The sequence below is a fragment of the Pristis pectinata genome, chromosome 30 (genome assembly GCF_009764475.1).
Source record: "Pristis pectinata isolate sPriPec2 chromosome 30, sPriPec2.1.pri, whole genome shotgun sequence".
Classification (NCBI taxonomy): domain Eukaryota; kingdom Metazoa; phylum Chordata; class Chondrichthyes; order Rhinopristiformes; family Pristidae; genus Pristis; species Pristis pectinata.
This window is the reverse complement of record NC_067434.1, coordinates 3,871,077-3,898,342: the sequence shown is the minus strand read 5'-3', so window position 1 is coordinate 3,898,342 and position 27,266 is coordinate 3,871,077. Positions and strand designations below refer to the sequence as shown.

The window sequence follows — 27,266 nt, the reverse complement described above, 5'->3', positions numbered from 1 at the left end:
AACAAATGAAGTAAGCCCAGGGTTTACATGAGCTCTGGTCGGGACATTAGATGAGACACCCAGCAGTGTAGGCTCACATACCACCACAGCACTTGTGGAACTGAACTCAGAGAACTATTCAGGAAGGAGAAGGTTGTAATCGAGTCATGGAGCAATGCAGAACAGAAACAGGCACTTTGGCCACCACTTCCAAGCTGACCATTGTACCTATCGATGGACAAGCTCTCTGTTAGAAAAATCCCAACCAGCTGAAGTATCCAACCATTTGTGAAATGTAGTCACTAGTGAAGTATTAGAAATGTGTTGACTGCAACATCTCACGGCCACTATCCCGCACGACAGGACAGGATCCATAACTGTCTGCTCTGAGGAGGTTGTACAGCTGAACTTCCCTTGCTCGACCACAATAATGCATGCTGGCTTCTTCCCTCCGCCATCAGGTTTCCTGAAACGGTCCATGAACCCATGAAGACTACCTTGTTATTCCTTTATTTTTTACATGATTTATTTATTAATTTTATGCCTTTGCACTGTACTGTTGCTGCAAAACAACATATTTCACGTCATATAAGGCAGTGACAATAAATCTGATTCTGATTGTAGGTTTACCACTCCTCCTGTCTCTCTTCTCTCATAATTGTCTCTCATTACATGTTAGGGATGTTAAACTAAGAGGGCTTTAGTTCATTATCTTTTCTAAACTCAGACAGTCCATTGGCTTCCAGTCAATTCACTGGAGCCAAAAGATTCATCCATATGGAGCAAGTGCCCTGTGCATTCACTCCCTCACTTCCTCCTTGAATTAGACACCATCTGGATCTTATTTGGTTTCTGGACCTCAGTGATGTCCAGCTTATCAGCTTTATTCTCTATGATACACCACGAGGTGCAGTGATGTTGCCCTTCCCTTGATCCTGCACCACTATTGTTGCTGCCCTAGTTATCAGATGTAATTGGATAATTAGCCATTTCCTTCACTCACAACCTTGGCCTTGTGCCCAAACATGCTTTGGCACATGGTTTCTGAGGTAACATTTTAAAATATTTTAAAGCTTTGTTATCACAACATATGAACCCCCCAAACAATAATGATTTCCAAATATATTAGGTGGAATTGTAATCAACATCAAACACTAAAATAATTATTACACAGTAAAATGGTTGGTTAGGGTAAGGAGCATTTCCGTGCATTGATAATGGTGACGGGATCTTTCCTTATGGAATATGTCACTCCTCTTCATGTTGGACAGATATGCCTCCTGGATTGGTTTCACTCACCATCTACTCTGGAGATCTGAAAATATGTTCAGCAACTTTAATCTACTACACTGACATGGAAGAAATTGAGAACCTCTTGAACAATGCCATCAACCCAGTGGAATTCATGTGCCAGGCAAGTAGTTCAGCATTTTTGTAGTATGTTAAAACTGGCCTCCAAACACGGCCACAAACATTCGAGGACCAAGTTTGTCTCAGCAACGTCACAGAGAGGGTGCAGAGATCTACAGGATTTATTAGGTGATGGTCAAAGTTAGATGGTGACATGAGAGAAACATCGAGCAGAGAAGGTTGAGGGAAGATTTGAGAGAGAGGTTCAAAATCATGAAGGGTTTTGAAACGTAAGGATGGAGAGGCTGTTCCCTGCACTGTGCTCGGGAGCTTTCCTCACCATTCCCTGGAGACTTCTACAACCCAAGATGAGCAGAAAACACCAAACACAAAGCCGTCTGGGAGAACTGAACCCCCATGAGCCTGGCAGCAGTTGGTGATCCCTTGAAATGGGTGGAATGAGGTGAGGCTCCTCACAGCTTCCCACATGTTCACCAGTGTAAGAAAGGGCAGAGTGGATCCCTGGGTACTTTGATCTGCACATTCTGTCATTTGGCCTCCACATATTTCTCTCCCCCCCACCCCCCCCAAAAAAAAATTGATGCACCTGCCACAGATGCTGTTTTGTAGGTAAAGTCAGTCATTACTCCACTGGTGCTATTGATCCCAGTTTTACAACCTTCTATATTGTTGGTTGTGCAGATTCTAAATATAAGGTGGCTTGTGCAGCACCCAGACAGCTCCCAGTGACTGCGAACCCACAACCTTGCCATGTCTGACGCAGACAATCTCACTGAGATCAACGCAGCTGGCACAGTTGAAAATATAACACGAGTAGTGAAGGTTCAGTCCGACGCACAGAGCTAGCTTGGTCAGGGGAAATCTTTGCGGTGCATATATAGAACGAGCTGCCAGAGGAAATGGTTGAGGCAGGTACAATAACAACATTTAGAAGACATTTGGATAAGTAAGGAAAGGTTTCGAGGGTTGTGGGCCACACATAACTAGCTCGGTGGGTGGCATGAACAAGCGGGACTAAAGGGCCTATTTCAGCGCTGCATTAGTCTATGATTCTATGATTCTTCATCTAAACCTGTGCTGTCCCTACCCTGGGTGTGTTTCATCACCTGTACATTGAGATATTTACTCTGGCTTAGAAACTAAGATTCTTTTCACCATTTAACATAAGAAAACTGATCACTCCCATATCAAAAGTTCAATTGTGATGGTTTTCAGCTTGAATAAGGCACTCTGGAAATTCAATTGTTTTCTGCATCAGGTGATGTTACTCTTTTAAAACCTTGGCAGGGGAAATTAGTCAGAGTGGTTTTGAAGTGCATCCGTGGTGGACCATTGTGAGCCAACAAAGTTTCAATAAGTCTGCTTTCCCTAGAGCAGTGCAATTTGAACAGTTCTCCATGAACAGGTACCAGGCCACAGCTCAATCCTGAGTGGCCACAACCCAACCCTCTTCATCCCGTCCAAGCCAACTGTTGCCCAACTCCCCCCACACCACTGCTTTTTCCGCCCCCCCCATTTCCCCCCACCCCCAGGCCCAGGCCCCAGGTTACTTTCACCTGAATCTACACGGGCAGGTGGGCGTCTGAGGATGAAAGGTTGCTTGCCTCGACTCAGTCGTCAAAGAAGAGTGAGAGTAAACTTGTGGTTGTGCCTGTGGCTGAGCCTGACTGATGAGTCGGGTGCTTGAGGTTAGAAGAGTTGACTGTGGAATAAGGTGACTATGCAAAAGGCATTGGAGTGGAGACAGAGTTGGGTGCAGAGGGATCTGAAATGAGGAACCATCAACCAGGGAGGCTGAATCTTTGAGTGGCGGATACTTTTGGAATGCTGCTGAGTAAGAGATGGAATGTTTCAGTTCTGAAGTGCAGAGGTTTAAGGTAAGGAGGAGGAGATTCAGAGGGGATTTGAGAAAGAATGTTTTCACCCAGAGGATGCTTGAAATCTACAGCACAGAGGGGTGATGGAGGCATAAGCTCTCACAACAATTATTTAGATCAGCACTTGAAACACACGGTGGGTGAGAGCTGGAAGATGGGATTGGTGTACTTGACGGACAGCATGGATGTGTCTGTCCCTGTGCTGTTATAACCGTGATGGTCACATACACAGGGTTTCCTCATGAAGTCAAGCTACCCTGCCTAGGTTGGGTCACCATCCGCTTGGCTTGTGTCAATGAATTGCTCTGAACTCGCTTCCCCTGCCCTTGGATCCAATTGTGTTCCTGGGTTGTAAATTAACTTGAATAAAGTAAACGTGGGCCTGAAATAATGTTTGTTGTTCTCATTGTCATTGAGGCAGTGGGTTGCTGTGAGCAAATGAAACTTGCACTTTTCTGATCTGGTGCTTTGATTATATTGTTCAAGTGAATTGTGTTTCTTTGATATTTTACTCTGTGGTGTTCTCACAGTGTACCTACTCCAAGCTATAATTAGACATAAACGTCAAAACGTCATTGGTTCATAGTCACTCTGCATGGAAACAGGCCCTTCAGCCCAACTGGTCCGTGCCAACCCAAGATGCCCATTTAAGCTAATTCCATTTGCCCTGTATCCCTCTAAACCTTTGCTATCCATGTACCTATCCAAGTATCTTTTAAATGTTGCTATCGTACCTGTGTCAACCACTTCCTCTGACAGCTGGTTCCACACACCCACCACCCTCTGTGTAAAGAAAGTGCCCCTCAAGTCCCTTTAAATCTTTCACCTCTCACCTTAAACCTGTGCCCTCGAGTTTTGATTCCCTTTCCTTGGGAAAAAGACTGTGCCCGTTGACTCAATCTATGCCCCTCATGATTTTATACACCTCTATAAGGTCACCCCTCAGTCTCCTATGCTCAAGGAATAAAAACCTAGCCTGCCCAACCTCTCCCTATAACCTCATAAATCTTCTCTGCACTATTTTCAGCTTAGTGACATCTTCCCTATAACAGGATGACCGAAACTGTTCACATTATTCCGCGTGCGCCTCACCAATGACTTGTACAACTGCAGTATAATGTCCCAACTCCTGTACTCAGTCCCCTGACTGATGAAGGCCGGTGTGCCAAAAGCCTTCTTCACCCCCATGTCTACCTGTGACGCCACTTTCAGGTAGTGTAGTCTGGTGACTGCAGGAGTCAGTAGGGTTTATAGTAAATGTCAGTGGATAGTCGATCTCCTGAGATGGAGACAGATCTAAAAACAGGGAGGAGTGTCAGAAATGGACCAAGTGAACGTGGAACCAGAGTGGAAGTTCGCAGGCAAAGGTGATAATGGAGAAGGAGTTCGGTAGTGGTGCCAGGATAGGTTTGGAACAGGGACTGTTCCATGTAGCCAGTGAAAAGACAGATGTAGCCAGGGTCCATGCCAGTGCCCATGGCTACACCTTTGATTTGTAGAAAATGAGAGGAGTCGAAAGAGAAGTTGCTCGGGGTAAGAACAAGTTCAGGCAGGCGGATGAGAGTGTTGGTGGCAGGGAACTGGTTGGATCTCTGTCGCAGGAAGAAGCAGAGGGCTTTAAGACCTTCTTGATGGGGGGGTGGGGTGTATAGAGACTGAACGTCCAGAGTGAAGATGAGGCAGTGGGGGCTGGGGAATCGAAGTTGTCCAAATGGTGGAGGGTGTGCAAGGATAGAACTGCAACAAATAGAACCCTAACCTGTTTAACCTTTCCTCATGGGTCAATCCCTTCATACCCAAATCATCCCAATCAACCTTCTCTGAACTGAATCCAATAAAATAATACATTTCCTTAAATGAGAGAACTAAAAATTGTTCTCGGTACTCTGGATGTGGATCTACTAGTGCCTTGCACAGTTGCGTAAGACTTCCACACGTTACGTTCCAATCCCTTTGAAATAAGGCCAACATTCCGTTACCTTTCTGTATTATCTGTAGTATTTGTGTGCCAGCTTTGTGCGTTTCAAAGTGTGATGTGCTGCAAAGAACAGGTGCTAATGGAGGGAGAAAACCTGAACCAATATCACAGAGGGATGCCTTGCAGCAGAAGAGGCCAGTTCTGTACGGACAGAGACGGCGAGTGACTGCAAGTTGGAGACTTCAATGTTGAATCTGAATTCCCAATGAGGATATGATATGTTTTCCCATTCTGACCAAGGGAACTGTTTCTCTTCCACAGATGTGCCTAAACTGCTGGGAGCTTCCAGTGTTTTCTGTTTTTGTTTCAGATTTCCAGCATCTGCAGGTTTTGATTTTAGGTATTTGTTTCTGCATTAGGGCTGTAATAACTGAGCCCCTTTAAGCAATTCTTACACACGTATGTCCCAGTTATATAATCCTTTGTCCTCTGTCTACAGGCATTCCACATTATACCGTATAATAGAGAAACACTGGACAAACTACTGACAGAATCACTGAGGAGAAACATGCCTGCCAATGGCCTTCATATATTTGGAATTAATCAGTTAGAAGAGGATGATCTGTCTACAAGTAGGTATTGATGCTGTTTACGGGCTCCAAGAGAGAAGTGGAGATTGACTTCAAAGTGTCTCCATGAATCATGAGCTCTAATCTATATAAATAAGTGAAGTTGACAAAATTGCCCCATTCCTTTTTTTTGCTTAATGCAACTCTTGACATGCCAACAGTGGGGGCTCCCTGCAAGTATTCAGTCTGCACCTGAAATATGGTAATTGTGCAAAATATCACCCTTCTAATAGCTGAAGCCCATCTCCCGCTCTTCAGATCCAAAGTGGGCACAGAGCAGGAGATCCAGGCCAGCGGAAAAGTAAGGACTACCCGTTAGAGGTGTTTGTTATGAAAGTAAAGGTAGGGAGGGAGTCCAGAGCAAGGGGACATGATGTTAACATTTATGGGCAAGGCCCACTGGATGAATGCTGGAGAGCATCTGCCCACGGAGGAGCAGATATTTGGGATTCGCTCTCCAAAAAAACCATTGAGACTGAGAGTCAATTGAAAGTTTCAGGACTAAGTTTGATAAGTCACATTTTTGGCAAAGTATTTAAAGTTTATGGAACAAAGGTTGATTTGAGGATTGGACGTGAAGGTGAAAGGGTCCAAGGGGCTGAATAGCCCCCTCCTGACTGTCCTATTAGTGCAACATCCACAGGTAGGGGACGGTAGCTGGTTTTCGGGAAAGAGGTGTAACGGGAGTGGGTTTGCTGGCTGGTTTACACCTTGCCATCTGGTCTGGGACAGCTGAGGGCCAAATGTAATGTCCATCAGAGATGAAGGGAAGCTGCATCAGATGGGACCTGTTTGAATTGCCTCAGCACAGAAAGCTACAGGACAAGTGCTAGAAGGTTTGGTATTGGTATTGGCTTATTATTGTCACTTGTACCGAGGTCAGTGAAAAACTTGTCTTGCATACCGATTGTACAGGTCAGTTCATTACACAGTGCAGTTACATTGGGTTAATACAGAGTGCATTGATGTAGTACAGGTAACAACAATAACAGTACAGAGTAAAGTGTCACAGCTACAGAGAAAGTGCAGTGCAATAAGGTGCAAGGTCGCAACAAGGTAGATCGTGAGGTCATGGTCCAACTCATCCTATAAGGGAACCGTCAATAGTCTTATCACAGTGAGGTAGAAGCTGTCCTTAAGTCTGGTGGTACGTGGCTTCAGGCTCCTTGTATCTTCTACCTGATGGAAGAGGAGAGAAGAGAGAATGACCTGGGTGGGTGGGGTCTTTGATTATGCTGGCTGCTTCACCAAGGACAGTGAGAGGTAAAGACAGATTAAGACAGACAGTAAAGACAGGTGAGATTAATACAGATGGTGCCCATTGGTTGGTATGGACAGAGTGGGCCAAATGGCCTGTTTCCATGCTGAATGACTCTTTGCACCTGGGCCTTTTCACTGAGGAACAAAGCTGTTTGCAGCTGATTCACCAGGGAGTTATAGAGTCATACAGCACAGAAACAGGCCCTTTCAGTCGACCATGACCACACCAACATCGACACTAATCCCATTTGCTCGCCTTACATCCATTTCCTTCTAGGCCTTGCCCATTCAAGTGTCTGTATAACATCTCTTCAATGTAGTGATTGTATCCGATGCCACCACCTCCACTGGCAGTGAGTTCCACATATCAACCACTTACTTTGTAAATAAAACTTTCCCCTCAGATCCCCTTTAAAATTCCTTCCTCCCACCTTAAACATAACCTTCTTGTGTTTGATACCCCTGCCAATGGTAAAAGATTCTGACTATCGACCTTATTTATGCCTCCTACAATTTTCCATACCTCTATCAGCTCAGCCCTCAGCCTCTTTGCTCCAGGGAAAACAAGTCCAGCCTGTTCAATCTCTCCCCTAAATAAGTCGCCAGTCCAGGCACGTCCTGATTGAATCTCCTCCGCACTCTCTCCAGTGCAGCCACATGTGTGGCAGCCAGAACTACACACACACGACTCCAAGTGTGTCTAACTTGTACTTTGCAAAGTTGCAACATATCATCTCAATTTTTCTATTTTATGTCCCGACCTATGAAGACAAGCCTGCCGTATGCCTTCTCCACCGACTGTATCGACCTGTGTAGCCACTTTCAGGAACTATAGACTTGAACTCCAAGGTCCGTCTGTTCATCAACATTCCTTAGCTCGCTACCATTTACTGTTCCATGACCAACCCCTGCTGTGACTCCCAAAGCGCATCACTTTACGTCTGTCGGGATTAAACTCCATCTGCCAGTGCTCTGCCCACTTTCTACCTGATCTATTATCTTGCTCTAGCCAGAGACAATTCCATCGCTATCACACCACCAACTTTTGTGTCATTCTCAAATATATTAATCACACCTCCTACATTCACATACAAGTTATTAACATGTATCACAAACAACAAGGGTCCCAGCCCTGATCCCTGCCGTACACCACTGGTCAGGCTTCTGATCAGAACAGCATCTGCCACCACTACCCTCTGCCTCCTTATCACTAAGCCAATTTTGGATCCAGTTAGCCAACTCGCCTCAGACTACAGGTGCCTTAAAGTTGTGAGGCAGTGGGAGTGGTGCGGACGTTGGGGGGGAGTGCGGGTGGTGGGGGCGGTGGGGGGGAGTGACGGTGGGGGGAGTGCGGGCGGTGGGGGGAGTGCGGGCGATGGGGGGAGTGCGGGTGGTGAAAGGTTAAGCAGGTGGTGGAGAGTCGGCAGAGATTGATGGGGTGGGGCTGCAGAGAGTCAAATGAAGTATCTGCTAGCACATAAGATCAGGAAGAATTTCCAGTCTGTTCCTGAATTGCTTCGAAACTTTTTGGCTCTCTGCCAGTGAGTTGATGAAATGTTTAATGTTCACACAGCTCAACGTGATAAGGAGCTCCCAACCCTACTTCACTTTGCAGCCATGTATGGTTTAAAGAACCTGACTGCTCTGCTGCTGCAATGCCCTGGAGCTCTGCAAGCCTACAGTGTGGCCAACAAGGACGGCGATTACCCAAACAACATTGCAGAGAAGAATGGGTATAGAGACCTCCGGCAGTTCATGGATGAATATGTGGTGAGGACGCCTTAGATGGGAACTTAGAGACTCGCCATCCAGTACCCTGCATCCTGGTTCTCTCCTGTACAGAGCAATCTTTGTCTTTTGAGTATGCAGTGTTGATGGTGAGGGTATGATGGAGAGGTGGGTGGGTGGAGGTGTTGGGTCCCACTCCCCAGCAGTTCAGATAAAAGTTCAGGGTCCCATCGCTAAAAACTCAGCCCTGTGCCTTCCAGCAGCACCTTTGAGTTACCCCAGTGTTGTAGCACTGAACCACGGAGGCATTGAAACATCACTGAAGGAGATCATTTGGCTGTTGTGTCTATACCAGCACGTTGGGAGAACAGATGCTTATAATCCCACAGCCTGATGTTTGTCCATAATCCAAAGAGTTTCTCATCCTCTGATTCATATCCCAGTTCCTCATAAAATTATTGTTGGATCCAATTTAAAATGTACATAGTTTCTCACTTTCCCAGTTACAATGCAAAGTCATCAATCTGAGACATAACCTCTGGTTTCCCTTCTCATAGATGCTGCCTGACCTGCTGAATGTTTCCAGCATTTTCTGAGGTTTTTTAAGAGCATACTGTCAAAGGTTAGGGAGTGAAGGGAGCTGAGGACAATGGTTTCTGTCTTCCCTGAGTTTACTTGGAGGAACTTTCTCCTCATCCACTTCTGGCTGTTGGACTGACTCAGGGTTATATTTAATCACTGGCCTGGACATCGTGGGTAGGGCAAACATATAACAGCCACTGGCATTCAAGAAGTGGAATCTCAATGTGCAATAGCAGATCTTAAAGGATTTTGTTGCTGGTTTTGGGGCCAGAGTAGCTCAACTGCAGAGCATTCGACTGGAGATTTCAAGATTCTATGTACATTCCCAGTTTCTTGCAGTTTCCCTCGTTTATAGAAAGGTAAGGGCTGATCTAATCAAGGTGTTTAAAATGTGGAAGAATTTGATGGATAAACGCAAGGACATTTCTTCCGGTAAGGGAATCCAGAAATGGGACTATAACTGCACAAGTCAAGAAGCACTGGGGTAATCTGCAGATTGTGGACATCAGGACTTTCAGGGTGCAGACTAATAGGGTGTTTTTGGTTTGGGATGAGGAACAAGTTGTAAATCCAGTTAAATCCCCCTGAGTGGCTGATTAGCTGCGATCAAATTGAAGATGGAGCAGAGCTCGAGGCGGCATGGCCAGTTCCTCTGTTCCTGATGTGTTCTGCAACCAATAATAACTTTAACCTGCAGAAATATCACTGTAGAGCTTCAACATCAAGCAGAATAAGGACTGTGATTTTAAACTTGGGCCAGGAATCAGGATACAGAGGGTGAAAGTTGGCAGTGAAGCTCCCCCAGAGGTGAGGCCTTGTCTGAATACTCTGATACCAACCCTAACCCAAGCTGGTGGAGTAACGTAATTGCCAACTGCAGGTCATGAGGAATTGGAAAGCCTCAGTGGCACAGCTAGTAGAGTCACTGCCTCAACTGTCAGAAACCCGGTTCAGTCCTGGCCTCGATTGCTGCCCGTGTGCACCTTGTCCCTTTGACAGTGTGCATTTCCTCTGGAAGCTCCGGTTTCCTCCCACATCCCAAACATCTACCATTAGGTTAACTGACCGCTGCAAATTGTCATAGTGTGTAAGTGAATGGTACAATCTGGGAGAATTGATAGAATGTAAGAAGAATCTGATTAATATGGAATTAGTGCAGGCTAATAATCAGGGCAGGCAAGGTAGTGTAGTGGTTAGCGTAATGCTATTACAGCGCTAGTGACCTGGGTTCAATTCCAGCCGCTGTCTGTAAGGAGTTTGTACATTCTCCCTGTGTCTGCGTGGGTTTCCTCCGGGTGCTCCGGTTTCCTCCCACATTCCAAAGACGTATGGGTTAGGAAGTTGTGGGCATGCTATGTTGGCGCCGGAAGCGTGGTGACACTTGTGGGCTGTCCCCAGAACACTCTACGCAAAAGATGCATTTCACTGTGTGTTTCGATGTACATGTGACTAATAAAGATATCTTATCTGATCTGAAGAGGACAAAACAATGAGGAACTCAGCTTGCTCTCTGAGGGGTGAGGGAGGCTGGGGTGAGTTAACATCAGACTGTTTGCTCCACAAGAGAGTGATCAGGGTGCTGATAACAATCAGCTCAGCCCCAAGTGTTTATTGCAAAAGGAGGTAGGAGGCTGTAAGGTGGGACACAAGTGTGCAGACTTGTTCAGGCTGTATGAATCACCACATGCCATGGGATGTGACGTAGGGAGAAGTGCTTCACCATTTTCACAATTGCTAAATTTGTCATCTGGTCAGAAGTTGCAGGGAAGTCACGTGAATAGTTCCAATGCTGTTCTTCATTCATTAAAAATTTCCACAAAATTCGAAGTGAAAGAGGGACTCAGTTCCCAATCACCACAGATTGTTGGGCTACTGATAAATGTCCCTTCCCACAACATCACTCCGTGTAAGTCTGTGGCAGTTGTCCCATTGCTGGATGTAGTGCACCATGATCAGTCATTGAGGGCGACAACTAGAGCTCCTGTCGAGTGACGTGTGACCCTCAACTATTTGATTTTAAATGTATAACTGGCTGGACAAACATTGTTTCTGGGCTTCATAAACTACTCGTTATCCCAGCACTCTGTTTCAATGCTCCATCTCTCCGAGTGCACGTTCCTCACCCTCCTCACGAGGCCTCTGAGAGCATCTGTACCTTCTCTCCAAAGGCTACTCCACTTTTCCCACTCTGCAATCTCAATCATCCCCAGACCAAATCCTTCCCTCCCTGGCAGCCATGCCCTCAGCTGCCAAGCTCAGGAATCCTCTCCTTAATCTCCTCTTCCTCTCCCATTATTTTCTCCTTTAAGCCGCTCCCTAAAACTGTGTCCACGTTCTTGGCCATCTGCCCAGCACTTGCTTGTAAATCTTGGCCTGAGTCATTTTTTGTTTGTACTGCAGTGTCTTTGGAAGCTGTTAAAGTCTTAAGATAGCTATAGAGATAAGTTACTGTTAAATGAACTTACAGAACCACTAATGGTTATAATCTCTGGAATTTTATCTGAGCCATGAACACATAGGACACTTGGTCACAGGCATGCAATCTTTGCATGGGACTCTTACTTAAAGTTAAAGTGGGGTAATGTACCTTTTTGACAGGCTTCATCTGAACCAGACTGACGTCAGGATCCTGGTGGAAAGGACAAGTAAGGTTACAGTCACAGAGCACAGAAACAGGCCCTTTGGCCCACCATGTCCATGCTGACCATCAAATACCCACCTATAACTAATCCCATATACCAGCACTTGGTCCATAGCCTTCTGTGCCTTGGTGATTCAAGTGCTCATCAAGATACAATATAAATGTGCTGAGACTACCTGTCACCACCGTTCCTCAGGTGGGGTGTTCCAGATCGCAACCACCCTCCGGATGAAAAAACAATCTTCCTCTGATCCTCTTTAAACCTTTTACTTCCCACCTTGAACCTATGATCTTTGATCCCAAACACCTCTGCCACAGGGAAAACTTTCCTACCATCCACCCTATTGATGCCTCTCCTAATTTTTATGCCTCTATCAGGTTTCCCCCCTCAGCCTCCTTGACTCCAAGGAAAACAAACCCAGCCAATCCAGTCTCACCTGGTAATGGAAATGTTCTATCCCAGGCACCATCCTGGTGAATCTCCTCAGCACCCTCTCCAGTGCAGTCATGTCCTTACGATAGTGTGGTGATCAGAACTACACACCATATTCCAGCTGTGGTCTAACCAACGTCAACTGTTTCTCCTCCCACTGATGCTACCTGACCTACTGAGTGTTTCCTGCATTCCAGATCATAACAGGTTTGATTACTGCACCTTCTGTTAGTGTAAACAATTCCTGTTTAGCCAAAGCCTTTGTAGTTTTATACATCTGATAAATCTGTCCTACCCTCTCAGATTCCCACCTATCCCAGCCTCCAGTGACTGAAGACCCTTCCTTCTGATGGGCATTCTGGTAAAGCTCTTTTCAACTCTCTCCAATGTCTTGACATCTTTTCCAAATCTAGTGCCCAGATTTGTACACGGATCCTGGGTGCAGCCCAGCCAGTGATTTGTAAAGGTGCAGCCCACTTCCTTGTCAATGTACTTGTGCCTCTATTCATGAAGCCAGGGTGCTATTTTTTTTGCTTTTAAATAGCTGTTTGACTTGTCTTGGCACCTTCATGTTTTAGGTTTAAATAGGCAACCACCTACACCTGATTTTTTTCTGCTCCCCTTCTCTCCCACACTGCTTCCTTCTCGCCACTTCACCCCTCCTACCTGGTGCCCCCTCCCCCTCACACACCCTCCGTCCCCCCCTCTCCTGCCCATTCGATTCCAGTCCCCCTTTTCCTCTCCCCTGGTTTAGCTTCTGTCCTCGCGATCTTATCCTGAGCCCCCTCCTCCTCACCTCCCTCCTGCACTCTCCCCTTCCCTCCCTGTTCCACCTCCAGTCAACCCAAGATGGCAGTCAGCTTGGGCATTAACCTGCTGCTGATATTGCCTTCTCTACACTAGCAGAGCCCAGATTCCACCCCAGCATTTATATTATTTGTGATGTTAATAATCTCCTCCACCTCCCCGATGAATCTGTTCTCTCCACCTATTGCCCATTGCCCTCCAGCACTCCCCATTCCCACATCAACTACCCTTCCAGTCACACCCCTTTCCCATTCTCACTTTGTTGTCTCTTTCTCATAAGCTTTGGCCTTTCAGTCCGTTCTTTCTGCCCTATTCTTCCCCTCCTGCCTATTTTTATTCTCCCCGTCCTTCATTGCTCCCTCCCTATTCCCCTCTCCTCAGCTATGTGCCATGTGCCAGAGGGTAACTGCTAATTGAAAATAGTGTTCCCTCTTCTGCAGCAGCTTGGTGACAGTGGGGGTCTCATATCACCCTGCAGCCATGACAATACTTATAAACAGCAGTTGCTGCTACAAAATCGGAAGTATGGCTGATGATCTTTGCACAGCAAGTTCTTACAAAAGCAAGGAGTTAAGTGACCAAGTAATGCTCGAGGAATATGAGGAGAGCTCCCTGTCTCTAAGCTGTGTCAGGACACATTCTGCAGCCAAACAGACTGGGCCTCGGATTAATAACATGGCAGAATACGGCGCTCCCTTGTTGTCGACTGTCTGCCGGTGTGGCACTCCCTCGGCAATGACCCTCTGCCGCTGTGCCACTAAGTGCCATGCTGTAATGTCAATCCAGATATTGTGCCCTTGTCTCAAAATGAGAAGGGAACCCATAAACTTCTATTTCCACGGTTGCTGACTGACAGGCCGGTAACATAGAATTTATCCAGTTCAGTATCTTTGGGTATTTGTACCTGAGATAAAGAAGGGATAGGATTTATAATCATAGACTTATGACGGACAGCGCCAAGCATAACGTTGTGCCGGCTGGTCATGTCTTACAAACTTCATGGAGTTATTTGAGGAGGTGACGCAGACGATCCATGAGGTTAGGGTAGTGGATGTTGTCAAAATGAACTTTAGTAAAGCGTTCAACAAAATCCCTCATGGTAGGCTGGTCCGGAAGATTGAGGCACATGGGATCCATGGAGACTTGGTAAATTGGATTCAAAATTGGCTTGGCCACAGAAGACAGAGGGTGGTGGTGGAGGGGTGTTATTCTGACTGGAGGTCGGTGACCAGTAGTGTTCCGCAGGGATTGGTGCTGGGACCTCTGTTGTTTGTGATGTACATAAATGATTTGGATGAAAATGTAGGTGGGCTGATTATTGAGTTTACAGGATGACGTAAATATTGGTGAAGCTGTGGTGATTGAGGAAAGTTGTCAAAGGATTCAGCAGGGTACAGTCGGAAATGTGGGCAGTGAAATGGCAGATGGAGTTTAATTTGGACATGTGTTAGGCATTACATTTTGGGAGGTTATATGAAAGAGGAAAATATACAGTAAATGGCAGGACCTTTGGGAGCATTGACGTACAGCGGGATCTTGGGGTGCAAGTCCATAGCTCCCTGAAAGTGGCAACAAGTTGTAAGGCATACTTACCTTAATCAGTTGGAGCATTGAGCATATAAGTTAGAAAGTCATGTTGCAGCTGTATAAAACTTTGGTTGGGTCACATTGGAGTTCTGGATGCCACATTACAGGAAGGATGTTGGAGGCTTTGGAGAGGGTGCAGAAGAGGGTACTAGGAATATTGGAATATTAGCTATAAGGAGAGGTTGGACAAACTTGAATTGTTTTCTCTGGAGTGCTGGAGGCTGATAGAAGTATATAAAATTATAAGAGACATAAATTGGGTAGGAGGTCAGAGTCTTTCTCGTAGGATAGAAGTGTAAACTATTAAGAGGGCATAGCTTTAAGATGAGAGGGGGAAAGTTTAAAGGAGATTTGCGAGGCAAGTATTTTTTTTACACCGAGAGTGGTTGGAGCCTGGAATGTGTTGCCGGGGGAAGTGGCGGAAGCAGACACAATAGCAACATTTAAGAGGCATTTCCACAGGCACATGAACAGGCAGGGAGTGGAGGGATACGGACCATGTGCAGACAGATGATTAGTTTAAACATCAGGGATTAGTTTAACATCAGGGATTAGTTTAAATTGGCATCATGGTCTGCACAGACATGATGGGCTGAAGGGTCTGTTCCTGTGCTGTACTGTTTTATGATCTGTTGGCTCTGGACGTATTAGGGGTGTAATTTCTGAGAGACCCTTTTCAGGGCAATTGTCATTTCGTGGAGGTAGGTCACAAAAGCAAGATGTGTGCATGGGTATAAATGATGGGAGCTTTTGAACAGCAGGATCTAGAGCTCTTTTCTCCTGCTGTGTGTTTTGGGGTGAATGGTGGTAGTCAGTGGGGTGGTGCGAGTGTGGAGAATTGACACTAACAGTTTCTATTATGGTTTACAGGAAACAGCAGATATGCTAAAAACTCACCTCAAAGAAGAGCTGTGCGGTAACATGGAGGGGGAAGAGAACGAAGACTTGTACGAATCCATGGCAACAGTAACCAAAGACATCCTGATGAAATGCAGTCTAAATCCGGGCTGTGATGAGGACATCTATGAGTCGATGATGGAAATGCTCCCTCCCTCCAGCGTAATGGAAAGCACTTGTGAGTCTGAGCAGATGTCTGCAGCTCCAGCGGTGTTGTGGGGTAGGCTTGGCCCCGAATGACAGCCATCCTGATGGACCGGAGCTCCCAGGATTGGGACATTGGTCACTGCCAACTGGGCCTTGGGATGGAAATGAATAAACATCTGGGATTTGGGAGTAGGAAAAACAAAGGATTGGGAAATGATAAATAGCCAGGACTTGGGGGTGCGAAGCAGATAAGCACCTGCCCTTCAGAAATGGGAACCCAAGCCCTGTGGTCAGGGATTGTCAAAGAAAACATGGCTGCGTCATTAAAGAAGTATGCAGAGATGGGATAAGATTTATTGGGGCCCTGGGCATGCAGAACATAGGAGGCCCACACCCCATTTAAACATGACAGTCTTAAAAATCATTACTACCTATTGCCGTGAAATGTTTCACACAGTGGATTGATCAATAAACCACATCCACCCTTCCTGGACCCTGCGCTACCCACACACCCCCCACCATTGCCGTCACCCAGCTGCAGGATCAGGACCTGGCCTTAGTACTGTTCCAATTGCTGTCCCCACTGTACCCTGCGGGATGAACCCAGGTCTGTGGGGGTCAGTGGTCGGGTCGGGATAGAGCTCAGGGTTTGTGCTGACCAGATCCCAATCACTCACCATTGGCTGGGGTTGGCTCTACAGTGAATGTTGTTGATTTAACTAACAAGTGCTTCAACCTTCTTGGGACAAAACTGCTCCATCCCTGCCCTTATTTTTAAAGTACTTGCCTGTTATAAATTAATGAGGTACTCATGAAAAGCAAACCAGTAGGTTCATTCCTCCACACCAAATTCAGATTGCCTGGTGTGTAATGCACAGAATTCATTGGTTGCTTTCACACCAGTAAATTCCAACACACTTACAAACCAAAATGTCTGTGACAAACTGATGATTGAATATGTGTTCAGGACACGATACATAGTTTGTTCTGAGCAGGGACCCACTGTGGGGACAAACTGTCCTGCAGCCCAGATCTACAGTCCCCCAGCATCTGTCACCCTTTCTATGTGATCCAGTTATTTCCTGTGTTATTCCTTAAACTTCTGCAGCAGCAGTGAGTGATGACACAGTGGCACAGCTAGGAAAATTTCTGCCTCGCAACTCAAGACCTGGGCTCAATCCTGGTCTCCGGTGCTGTCTGTGTGGAGTTTGCATGTTCTCCCCGTGTCTGCGTGGGTTTCCTCCGGGCGCTCCGGTTTCCTCCCACATTCCAAAGACGTACGGGTTAGGGAGTTGTGGGCACGCTATGTTGGCACCGGAAGTGTGGCGACACTTGCGGGCTGCCCCCCAGAACACTCCACGCAAAAGATGCATTTCACTGTGTGTTTCGATGTACATGTGACTGATAAAGATATCTTATCTTATAAAAGAAGAATGGGAACAGCAAACAGACAGAATTTGGAATTGGGAAAAGTCAATGGTAAACTACTTCCACACCTGGGGTGCAGAATAGCAAGCATTCCCAGCTTGAACAGCTCAATTGAGACTGTGGTTTCGGTAGGAAAACTCATGCTTAATACATAAGCAGATTTTTACACAGAAAAAAAAATTGATCGTGTAATGTTTTATGTATGATAACATTCAAATAAAATTTCTTGTAGATGAGTCCATGTCCAACATATCAGGAATGGCTCAGTCAGCTCCGCATGTCCCTGATCCCCATGGTCCTACCAAAGATTCCATACTGAGAAGCTTCCTTCAAGGTGAGGTTTGTTTTTACCCTGACTGTCCCCTTTCTCTCTACCAACCTCCTGAAGGCAGGCACTGAGACTGTTTGATTTGACAATGGCAGCCTTCATTCAATGCTTGTTCCTCCTCCAGTGAGCCCAGTTAATGAGTGAACTGGTGCATTTCCCTTGCAAGGCATCCCTGCCTGGGACAGTATCAATCCCCAGGCTTGGCTCGGGGTAGTGAGGAGAACTGCACTCATTAGCTGGCTTCTCTCCTGGCCCAGCAGCATCAAAGCCAACCTGTGTGGATAATCCTGGTGATCATTGCTGTGCCCTTCCTAATGTCAGAGGATCAGAATTGGACCTTTATGGTGCAACATCTCATTAAATGCCTGGGGAAGTTACTGCAAGTTTCCCCAGCATTATTTAATGTGTTTGGTCGATTGCTATTGCAGGGACGGTGGAATGCGATGCCTCTTCGTGTGGGAGAGAAGAGGAAACATACGATACGATGATAGAAAATAACCTTCCTCAGGAGATTGTGAAGAGACCTCCAGCTCCTAACCCAAGAGTTCCTATCGTTCCCAACGTTGATGACATGCAGCCCTATATTTCCAAAGGTGCAGAGGCAGAGTTTTTAAAACAATGCTTAATTGGTGTGGGCCAAGTGTAAATGGGTGCTCGATGGCTGGTGCAGACCCGATGGGCTGAAGGGCCTGTTTCTGTGCTGTGACTGTGACTGTGTAAAGGGAGTTCACAAGACACCTTCAGATGAGAAGGACAATTCACCACCCCAAACGCTCCATTCACAACAATTTGTTAACTTTTTGGAGATCTGGACATTGCTGGCAAGGTCAGAATTTATTGTACTCACCTAATTGCCTTTGAGAAGGTGGTGGTGAGCTACCTTCCTGACCACTGCGGTCGTTCTGGCCAAGGTGCTCCCACAGTAGGTTTGGGGAAGGAGTCCCATGACTCTGAGCTAGCTCATCTAAAGGAACAGTAATATGTTTCCAGGTAATGATAGTGTTCCTGTATACCTGCTTCCCTTGTTCTACCCATCAGAGCAACTGCAATGCACAAGGTGCACACTGCAGCTTCTGTGGAGTGGTGGAGGAGGGGTGGTGAATGTGGTGCCAGTTAGGGAGGCTGATTTGTGTGGATGGTGTCAAGCTTTTTGAGTGTTGTTGGAACTGTAGTTATCCACGAAAATGGAGAGTATTCCATCATGATCTTGACTTGTGTTTTGTAGATGGTAGAAAGGCTTTGGGTTGACAGGTGACTCACCCAGCCGTTGACCCACTCTTGTAGCCACAATATTTGTCTGACTTGTTCAGTTGAGCTTGTGATCACCGGTGTCCCCCAAATATTGATGCTGGGGTGTCAGCGATGGTAACCTCGTTAAATGTCAAGGGTGGATGGTTAGACTCTTTCTCGTTGGACATAGTCATTGGTTGGCACTTCGATAGCACAGATGTTTCTTGCCATTTATTGGCCCATGCCAGGATATTCTGCTGCACGCAGGCATGGGCAGCTTCATTTGTTGAATGTTGTGCAATCAGCAAACTTTCCCACATCTAACTGTACACTGGGAGGATGGTCATTGATGAAGCAGCAGAAGATCTTGCACACTGCCCTGAAGATCTGCAGTGATGTCCTAGGGCAGCAATGATTGATCTTCGAGTAGCACGGTAGCGTAGCGGTTAGCACGATGCTATTACAGCACCAGCGATTGGGGTTCGATTCCCGTTGCTGTCTGTAAGGAGTTTGTACGTTCTCCCGTGTCTGCGTGGGTTTCCGCCGGGTGCTCCGGTTTCCTCCCACATTCTAAAGACGTAAGGGTAGGTTAATCTGGGCTTTAAAATGGGCGGCGCGGACTCACTGGGCCGGAAGGGCCTGTTACCACACTGTAAATAAAATTGTTAAAAAAATTTTAAAAAACTATAACCATCTTCCTTTGTACGACATATGACTCAGACCATTGGATCGTTTTCCCTTTGACGCCCATTTACTTCAGCTTTACTGGGGCTCCTCGATCCCGCTCTTGGCCAAGGTCTGTCTTGATGTCAAGAACAGTCACCCTCGCCTTACCTCTTTGGTCCATGTTTGGTTTAGGGCTGTGGTGAGGCCTGAGCTAAGTAATCCCAGTAAACCCAGACTGAGCAATGACTAGCAGAATATTGCTGAGTAAGCGCCACTTGAAAGCACCATCTGTAACAGCTTCTATTAATTTGTCATTGACTGAGAGTACACTGATTGGGCAATAGTTAGTCCAATTGGATTTGTCCTGCTTTCAGTGAGTGGGATGTACCTGGATAACTTTCCATATTATTGGGCATATTCCATGTTGCACGTACTGCAACAGCTTGACTCAAGGTGCAACTAGTTCTGAAACGCAGGTCTTCAGTACAACAGCTGGACTTTGCCTGATCCCGTAGCCTTTCCTGCATCGAGTGCTCAGCCAAGCCTTTTTTTATGTGGGGTGAATCAAATTGCCTGAAACCTGGCTTCTGTGATGGCAGAGATCTCAGGCAGAAGGGCGGGATGGATCACCCAGCCAAAAAGTGGCCTGTTGATTGACAGCGAGGAGGAAAGCTTTGGACTGCAGGAAGATCTGAATGGGTTGCATAGAAGGGCAGGAAAGTGAGAAGTGGAATTTGATCCGAAGTGTGAGGTAATGCATTTGGGGAAGAGCAGGAAGGTCAGGGAGTGTGTGGTAAATGGGAGGAGGCAGGGGTGTGAGGAACAGAGGGAGCATTGTCCATTCATCCTTAAAGGTAGCAGGACAGGCCAAAAAGGTGGTTAAAAAGAAGGGTGATTTCCTTTATCAGACAAAGAACAGAATACAAGAGCAGGGAGGTTTTGCTCGGGCTGTATACGACGCTGGTAGGTCACAGCTGGAGCTATGTATGCAGAGCTATGATGACCACACCAAGCATCATATCAAGGAAAAGGTGCAGAGACGGTTGTTATAAATGTGGCCAGCACTGGAAAATTGTAAAACAACAAAGTTCATGCCATATGTTAGTGATAATAAACCTGATTCTGATTGTACAGTAGCTATGAGAGAAACTTGAATAGGCTGGTAATATTTTTTAGAACAGAGGAGACTCTATAAAAGTAGGCAGAGCCCAGACAGAGTAACTAGGGAGGACCTATTTCCCTATCTTTAAGAAAGAATGGAAAAAGAGAGCAGGGAACTTTGGCCTAACCTCAGTAGTTGGAAAGGTGCTGTATATCATGATAGCCAGCATGGATTAACAAAAGGAAAACCATATTTGACTAATCTATTGGTTTTCAGATGAGTCAAAACCAGTGGATATAGTCAAAGTTTTTGATAATGCCCTAACCTGGAGATTGCTGACCAAAGTTAGAGCACACAGGGAATTAGCCGCGGTGTGCCGGCACAGGATGGGGGCGGTGTACCGGCACGCCGTGGGGACGGTGTACCGGCACGGGGTGGGGGCAGTGTACCGGCACGCCGTGGGGACGGTGTACCGGCACAGGGTGGGGGCGGTGTACCGGCATGGGGAGAGTTGGTGTACCAGCGTGGGGCGAGTTGGTGTACTGGCACAGTGTGGGGACGGTGTACCAGCACGGGGCGGGTCGGTGTACCGGGACGGGGCAGGGTCTGTGTACCGGCACGGCGTGGGGGGTAGGAAGAGGAGAAATAAACGGGTTCACAGGTTGACCAGCGCTGGTCCATGGTCATTATTTGTTACTTGATATTTTCTTCTTTATTGAAACTAAATGGAAAATTATGTGATACTTCTGCTTGCAACATGGTCACCTGACAATCAGCCACTTCCCCTTCTCATCTGAGATGTGTTCTTTATGAATGATGCTTTTATTTCAGTGAATTATCACACATTCTCTCAACTTCCTGTTTCCAAAACAGTTTTGTTTCCTTTAAGCCTCAGTAGCAGGAAGGTGCTCAGAAGCTCAGTGACCCCTGTCCACGGGTACAGTGACATGGTAGATGAGTTTATTTTAGCACTGGCTAATTTTAACTTAGAGTTTTCATTACTTAATACCAAGAGCATTAACATTTTTAATATAAAAATGTGGTGAAAGGAATAGCAAAAGAAACTGCAGATGCTGTAAATCTGAAATAAAGACAGGAAATGGTGAAGAAGCACAGCAAGTCAGCCACGTGTAGAGAGAGAGCGTTCCTGCTTCAGGCTGTAGGCTTTTCGTGGATATTAAAAGGGTGGGATTGAGTAATGGGAAGAAGTAAACAGGCAGATTTTGGAATTAGTCAAGAGTTAGTCAAAAGTAATGTAATTTCTGAATAATTTGTTAACAGACCTCAAAAAGCTGTTATCTCATTCCAAGTATAAAATTGGTCAATGTATCTTTGGCACTTTGGTCTTATAGATCAGGGCATTGAGTACAGGAGTTGGGATGTTATGTTGAGGTTGTACAAGATACAAGATTTGCTTTATTGTCATTTCTCTGAGTATTTACATACACAAAAACACGAAATACTGTTTCTCACCGGCTCATATCAGTGCAACAAAAAGAACAGCGATAAATATCTAAAATAGTCTGTAAAAACATCTCTAAAACAAAACTAAAAACATATCAACACCACATATTTATATCTGTTAAGGTGCGTTTCTGTATTAATACGTGCTTATTCAGGTGGATGTGGAGGGGGACACAGTCCATTTATGATCCTGACTGCTTGTGGGAAAAAGCTGTTCAGCATCCTACTAGATCTAGAGCAGATGCTCCTCTATCCCCCAACGGCAGGAGGGAAAACAGGTCGTGAGAAGGGTGATGAAAGTCCTTGATGACATTAGTGATGCCGAATTTAGAGTACTGTGTGCAGTTCTGGTCACCTACCTACAGGAAAGATATCAAGAAGCCTGAAAGAGTGCAGGGAAAATTTACATGGATGTTGCCAGGACTTGAGGACCTGAGTTCTAGGGAAAGGTTGAATAGGTTAGGACTTTATTCCCTGGAGTGCAGGAGAATGAGGGGAGATCTTTTAGAGGTATACAAAATTATGAGGTGTACAGATAGAGTGAATGCACGCAGGCTTTTTCCCCAGGTTGGGTGAGACTAGAACATAGGTTTAGGGTGAAAGGTGAAATATTTAAGGGGAAAAACAAGTTGCTGGAGGAACTCAGCAGGTCAGGCAGCGTCCGTGGAGAAAAGCAGATGGTCAGCGTTTTGGGTCAGGGCCCTACTTCAGTCCTGAAGAAGGGTCCTGACCCAAAACGTTGACTGTCTGCTTTTTTCCACGGAGGCTGCCTGACCTGCTGAGTTCTTCCAGCATTTTGTTGTTTTTTCATCTAGATTCCAGCATCTGTAGTCCTTTGTTTCTCTAATATTGAAGGGGAATCTGAGGGGGAACTTCTTCACTCAGAGGGTGGCGCAAGTGTGGAATGAGCTGCCAGTGGAAGTTGTAGATGTGGGTTCAATTTAACATTTAAAAGAAATTTGGATATGTACATGGTTGGGAGGGGGTTGGAGGGATATGGTCCGGGTGCAGGTAGATGGGACTGGGCAGAAGATCCGATCAGCATGGATTAGATGGGCCAAAGGGCCTGTTTCTGTGCTGTAGTGCTCTATGACTCTATCTGGTTTGGGATCTTCAGCAAAGGTTGTGAAATGTGAACAGAGCCTGTTATCGAGCTCTGTGCAAGGTTCCAATGATCTGAGGCAGTATCCTAGCTCTCCCGATGGCTGCTAAAACATGCTGGGGTCAACGGACTAAAATATTCGCCCAGCAGAGGTGCAGAATATTATGCGTATCTGACAAGGTAGAACATGTCAATTGCTGGCAAGTTTATGGCATTTCCGGTAACATTCCAATAACACTTACTTAAAAGGGAGGCCATGTCTGAAGCAACTGGGACTTTTTGCAGAACTAGGAATGGTTAGAAAATAGCCTTGTTTCAAGTTACAGAAAAGGGGGAAGAGAATGTCTCTGATGGAATGGAGGTTATGAGAAAATGGCTGACACAGATTGGTGTGATGTGGGAGAGAGTCGTGAAGGCTTGTTAATTCCTCAAACCTAGAACATTCGAGTAAATCTCCCCATGCACCTTCTGAATGACCTTAAATGTTATAGCCTCGTCTCGCACATCTGCACTGATCACCTGCTCTGTCACGAGTCAGCCTCACCCCCCCTGACCACGTGCTTATTATTAATATTGAGGTGTTTTGGATTTGCTTTGCATTAATTGCTGTTCTCTTCTCATATTTTCTCCACTTACTGGCCTTTCACTTCCCCTCTCCTCTTTCTATGTGCCTGACCGGAAAGCAACAATACTGCAGATGATGGAAATCTGAAATAAAAACAGAAACTACTGTCGTTGCTCAGTAAGTCAGGCACACGAGAGTTGTCCGAGAGACTGGCGTTGCCCGCTGCCACCCATGTTGGTGCCACTTAAGAGAGGCTGATGAAGAGATTTTGATCTGCTTGGAGGAGAGTAAATAGGGAGATGAATAAGGCAGGAAAGAGAAAGGTGCTGGATTGGACGATGCAGAACACTGGAGTTGCCGGAGATCCCAAATAAAAGAGAGTTTTAAAAATAGCCAGCAGGTTGGGCAGCATGTGTGAAGAGAGAAAAACTGAGTTAATGCAGATCAGAACCTTGCATCAGATCTGGCCAGTGCTAAATTGGAAATGTTGCATTCAATATAGACAAATTAGTATTCAAAAATTACATTACTTTTGACTAACTCTTGACTAATTCCAGAATCTGCCTGTTTATTTTTTCCCATGACTCAATCCCAACCTTTTACTATCTATGAAAAGCCTGAAGCAGTAATGAGGGTTGCATTGTTGATGAGATTCTGTTCCCTAAGTTTGCAAGCCTTATTGGAACATAGGAGGTCAGAGACAGAGAGGTGGGACTGGGATGGAGAGTTAAAGTGACGGGCAACTAGAAGCTCAAGGTCGCCCTCATAGACTAAAGAGAGGTGTTCTGCTATTGTTCTTTCCAATGTAGAGGACACATAATGAGCACCAAATGCGATGCAATAAATTAGAAGAAGGGCAAGTGCTTTGCCACTTCAACTGAAAAGAAGTGTCAGCACAGTAGGATACAGATGGACCTGAGTGGGTCTGGGAGCACTCCACGTTGTCTCCAGATTCAATGACTTCCCTTGGCGTTAAGTCAAAAGGGGAAAAGGAAACTTCTGTTTTTCTCCGCTGGGATTTAGAAGTGTAAGAGATGATTTAATTGAAACATACATAATTGTGGAGAGTCTTGCTCTGATGGATGAGGAGAATCTTGAGCCAGAGCATAAGAGGTAACACATTTAAGACAGATTCATTATAGAGTCATACAAATGTATGCACAGAGACTGTGATGCCCATCTACCCTAATCCCATTGCCCACATTAGGCCCATATCCCTGTACATTTCAGCATTGTAGTTGTATTTGCTTCCACCACCACCTCTGGCAGCTTGTTCCAGGTAACCACCACCCTCTACTGTGGAAAACTTACCCCTCAGATCTCCTTTAAATTTCTCCCCTTATCCCTGTGCCCTCAAGTTCTAGACTTCCCTGTCCTGGGAAAAAGACTCTGCCTATCTATGCCCCTCTTAATTTTATAAACCTCCATATGTTTGAGTGAGAACAAACTCGGCCCATCCAAGGTCCGACAGCCCTCCAGTCCAGGCAACGTGCTGGTGAATCTGTTGTGCACTCTCCCTATTGCTACCAGAAGCAGATTTTTCTCTCACAGTATTGTGTGTCTTTGGAACTCTTATTCTCAATTAGCGGTGAAAGTAGATGGATTCTTGATAAGCAAGGGGATGAAAGAATGTCACGGATAGATGGGGTGCTCAGTTCAGGTTACAGTCAGACGTGGCTCTGGTCTTACTAAATGGTGGTGCAGGCTCGAGGGGCAGAGTGGTTCACTTCTCTCCTCATTTGCCTGTTGGTTTTGATAAGTCACCATAAACTATTGAACTTTGATATGACCTCTATATTCTGCAGCTTACACAGCTTCAACCTTTCACTGTAACATGGCCTATACTCATGTACAACCCTCTCTAATTCTGCACAGGTGTTTAGTTCTGTCTACAGTTAATTTGTGAGCTTTTCTTTAACTTTAAATATTAAATACTTTTTAACTTCAGATGGTCTGGGGCAGACTCACCCTGGCAATCACTTAGAATATAGAACAGTTCTGTCTGCAGTTCCTGCAAGTTGCCAGTTTGCCCTGCGCCCTCTTTACTTTATGATCTAAAAATCACAGCTGTAACACTTGATTGATGTGATCATCTTCATCCCACTTGCCCTTCTACAAGACCATGTCCAAGTTAGGAATCTTTGTCATCTATATTTATCACAGCAAAGATGTTTTGATGGGGGGGAAGAGAAACAAAGGACTGCAGATACTGGAATCTAGATGAAAAACACGATGATGCTGGAGGAACTCAGCAGGCCGGGCAGCATCTGTGGAGAAAAGCAGGCGGTCAACGTTTCGAGTCAGGACCCTTCTTCAGGACTGAAGATAGGAAAAGGGGAAGCCCAATATATAGGAGGGAAAAGCAGAGCAGTGATAGGTGGACAAAAGAGGGGAGGCGGGGTGGGCACAGGGAGGTGATAGGTAGATGCAGGTAAGCGATAGTGATAGGCAGGTGCGGGGGAGGAGGGGAGAGCAGATCCACCGGGGGACGGGTCAAAGGGAAGGAGGGAGAGGGATAAAAATGGTAGTAAAAAGAGAGAGAGGCTGGCAAAGGGACGAAGAGAAGAAGCATGGTTGGGGGAGGATGGTTTGTGGGGAAATGGAGTGGGGATTACTTAAAGTGGGAGAATTCCATGTCCATGCCGTTAGGAGAATTCAGCCAGGAGAATTCCAAGCGCACCGTAACCGCGACCTGCATCTCCCCATTGTCAGTCACTTCAACTCCCCCTCCCACTCTATTGCTATGTCAGTCCTACGCCTCCTCCACTGCCAGGAGAATTCCAAGCACATGTCTCCGCATGCTCTTGCCCCACTGAGCTCACATCCTCATACCTGGACACTATTCTGTCCCCCCGATCCAATCCCTTCCCACCTACATCTGTGACACCTCACATGCTCTCCAGCTGTTCCATAACTTTAAGTTCTCCAGCATGCACAACCTCATCTCCACCGTGGACATCCAGTCCCTAGATACCTCCATTCCCCGTCATGACGGCCTCACCGCCCTCCGCTTCTTTCTTGACCGGAGACAGAACCAGTCCCCTTCCACTAACACTCTCCTCCGCCTGGCTGAACTTGTTCTCACTCTAAACAACTTCTCTTTCGATTCCTCTCACTCTCTACAGACCAAGGGCTTAGCTATGGGCTCTCACTTGGGCCCCAGCTATTCCTGCCTCTTCGTTGGCTACGTTGAACAGTATGTGTTCCGAGCCTCCTCCAGCTCCATTCCTCAACTCTTTCTCCGCTATATTAATGACTGCATTGGCACCTCTTGTACCCGTGTGGAACTCGACAGTTTCATCAGGTTCGTCACTAATTTTCACTCTGCCCTCCAATTCACTTGGACTATCTATGACACTTTCTCTCCTTCCTCGATCTTTCTGTCTCCATGTTAGGAGATTCCTTATCCACTGACATCTTCTACAAACCCACTGATGCCCACAGCTACCTCGATTACAGCTCCTCCCACCCTGTCTCTTGCAAGGATGTGATCCCTTTATCTCAATTTCTCCGCCTCCGCCGCAT

The 27,266-nt window shown here is 46.1% G+C and overlaps 1 protein-coding gene across 1 annotated transcript in view; it reads left to right on the top strand.

The window, feature by feature from the left end:
* LOC127584739 (phosphoinositide 3-kinase adapter protein 1-like) overlaps positions 1-27,266 on the top strand; it is a 112,487-nt gene that overhangs the window by 59,893 nt on the left and 25,328 nt on the right. Inside the window, 6 exon segments of the mRNA XM_052041655.1 lie at positions 1,251-1,393; positions 5,645-5,777; positions 8,608-8,804; positions 15,683-15,887; positions 17,517-17,618; positions 18,041-18,205. Of these exon segments, the coding sequence (XP_051897615.1) occupies positions 1,251-1,393; positions 5,645-5,777; positions 8,608-8,804; positions 15,683-15,887; positions 17,517-17,618; positions 18,041-18,205 (945 nt within the window).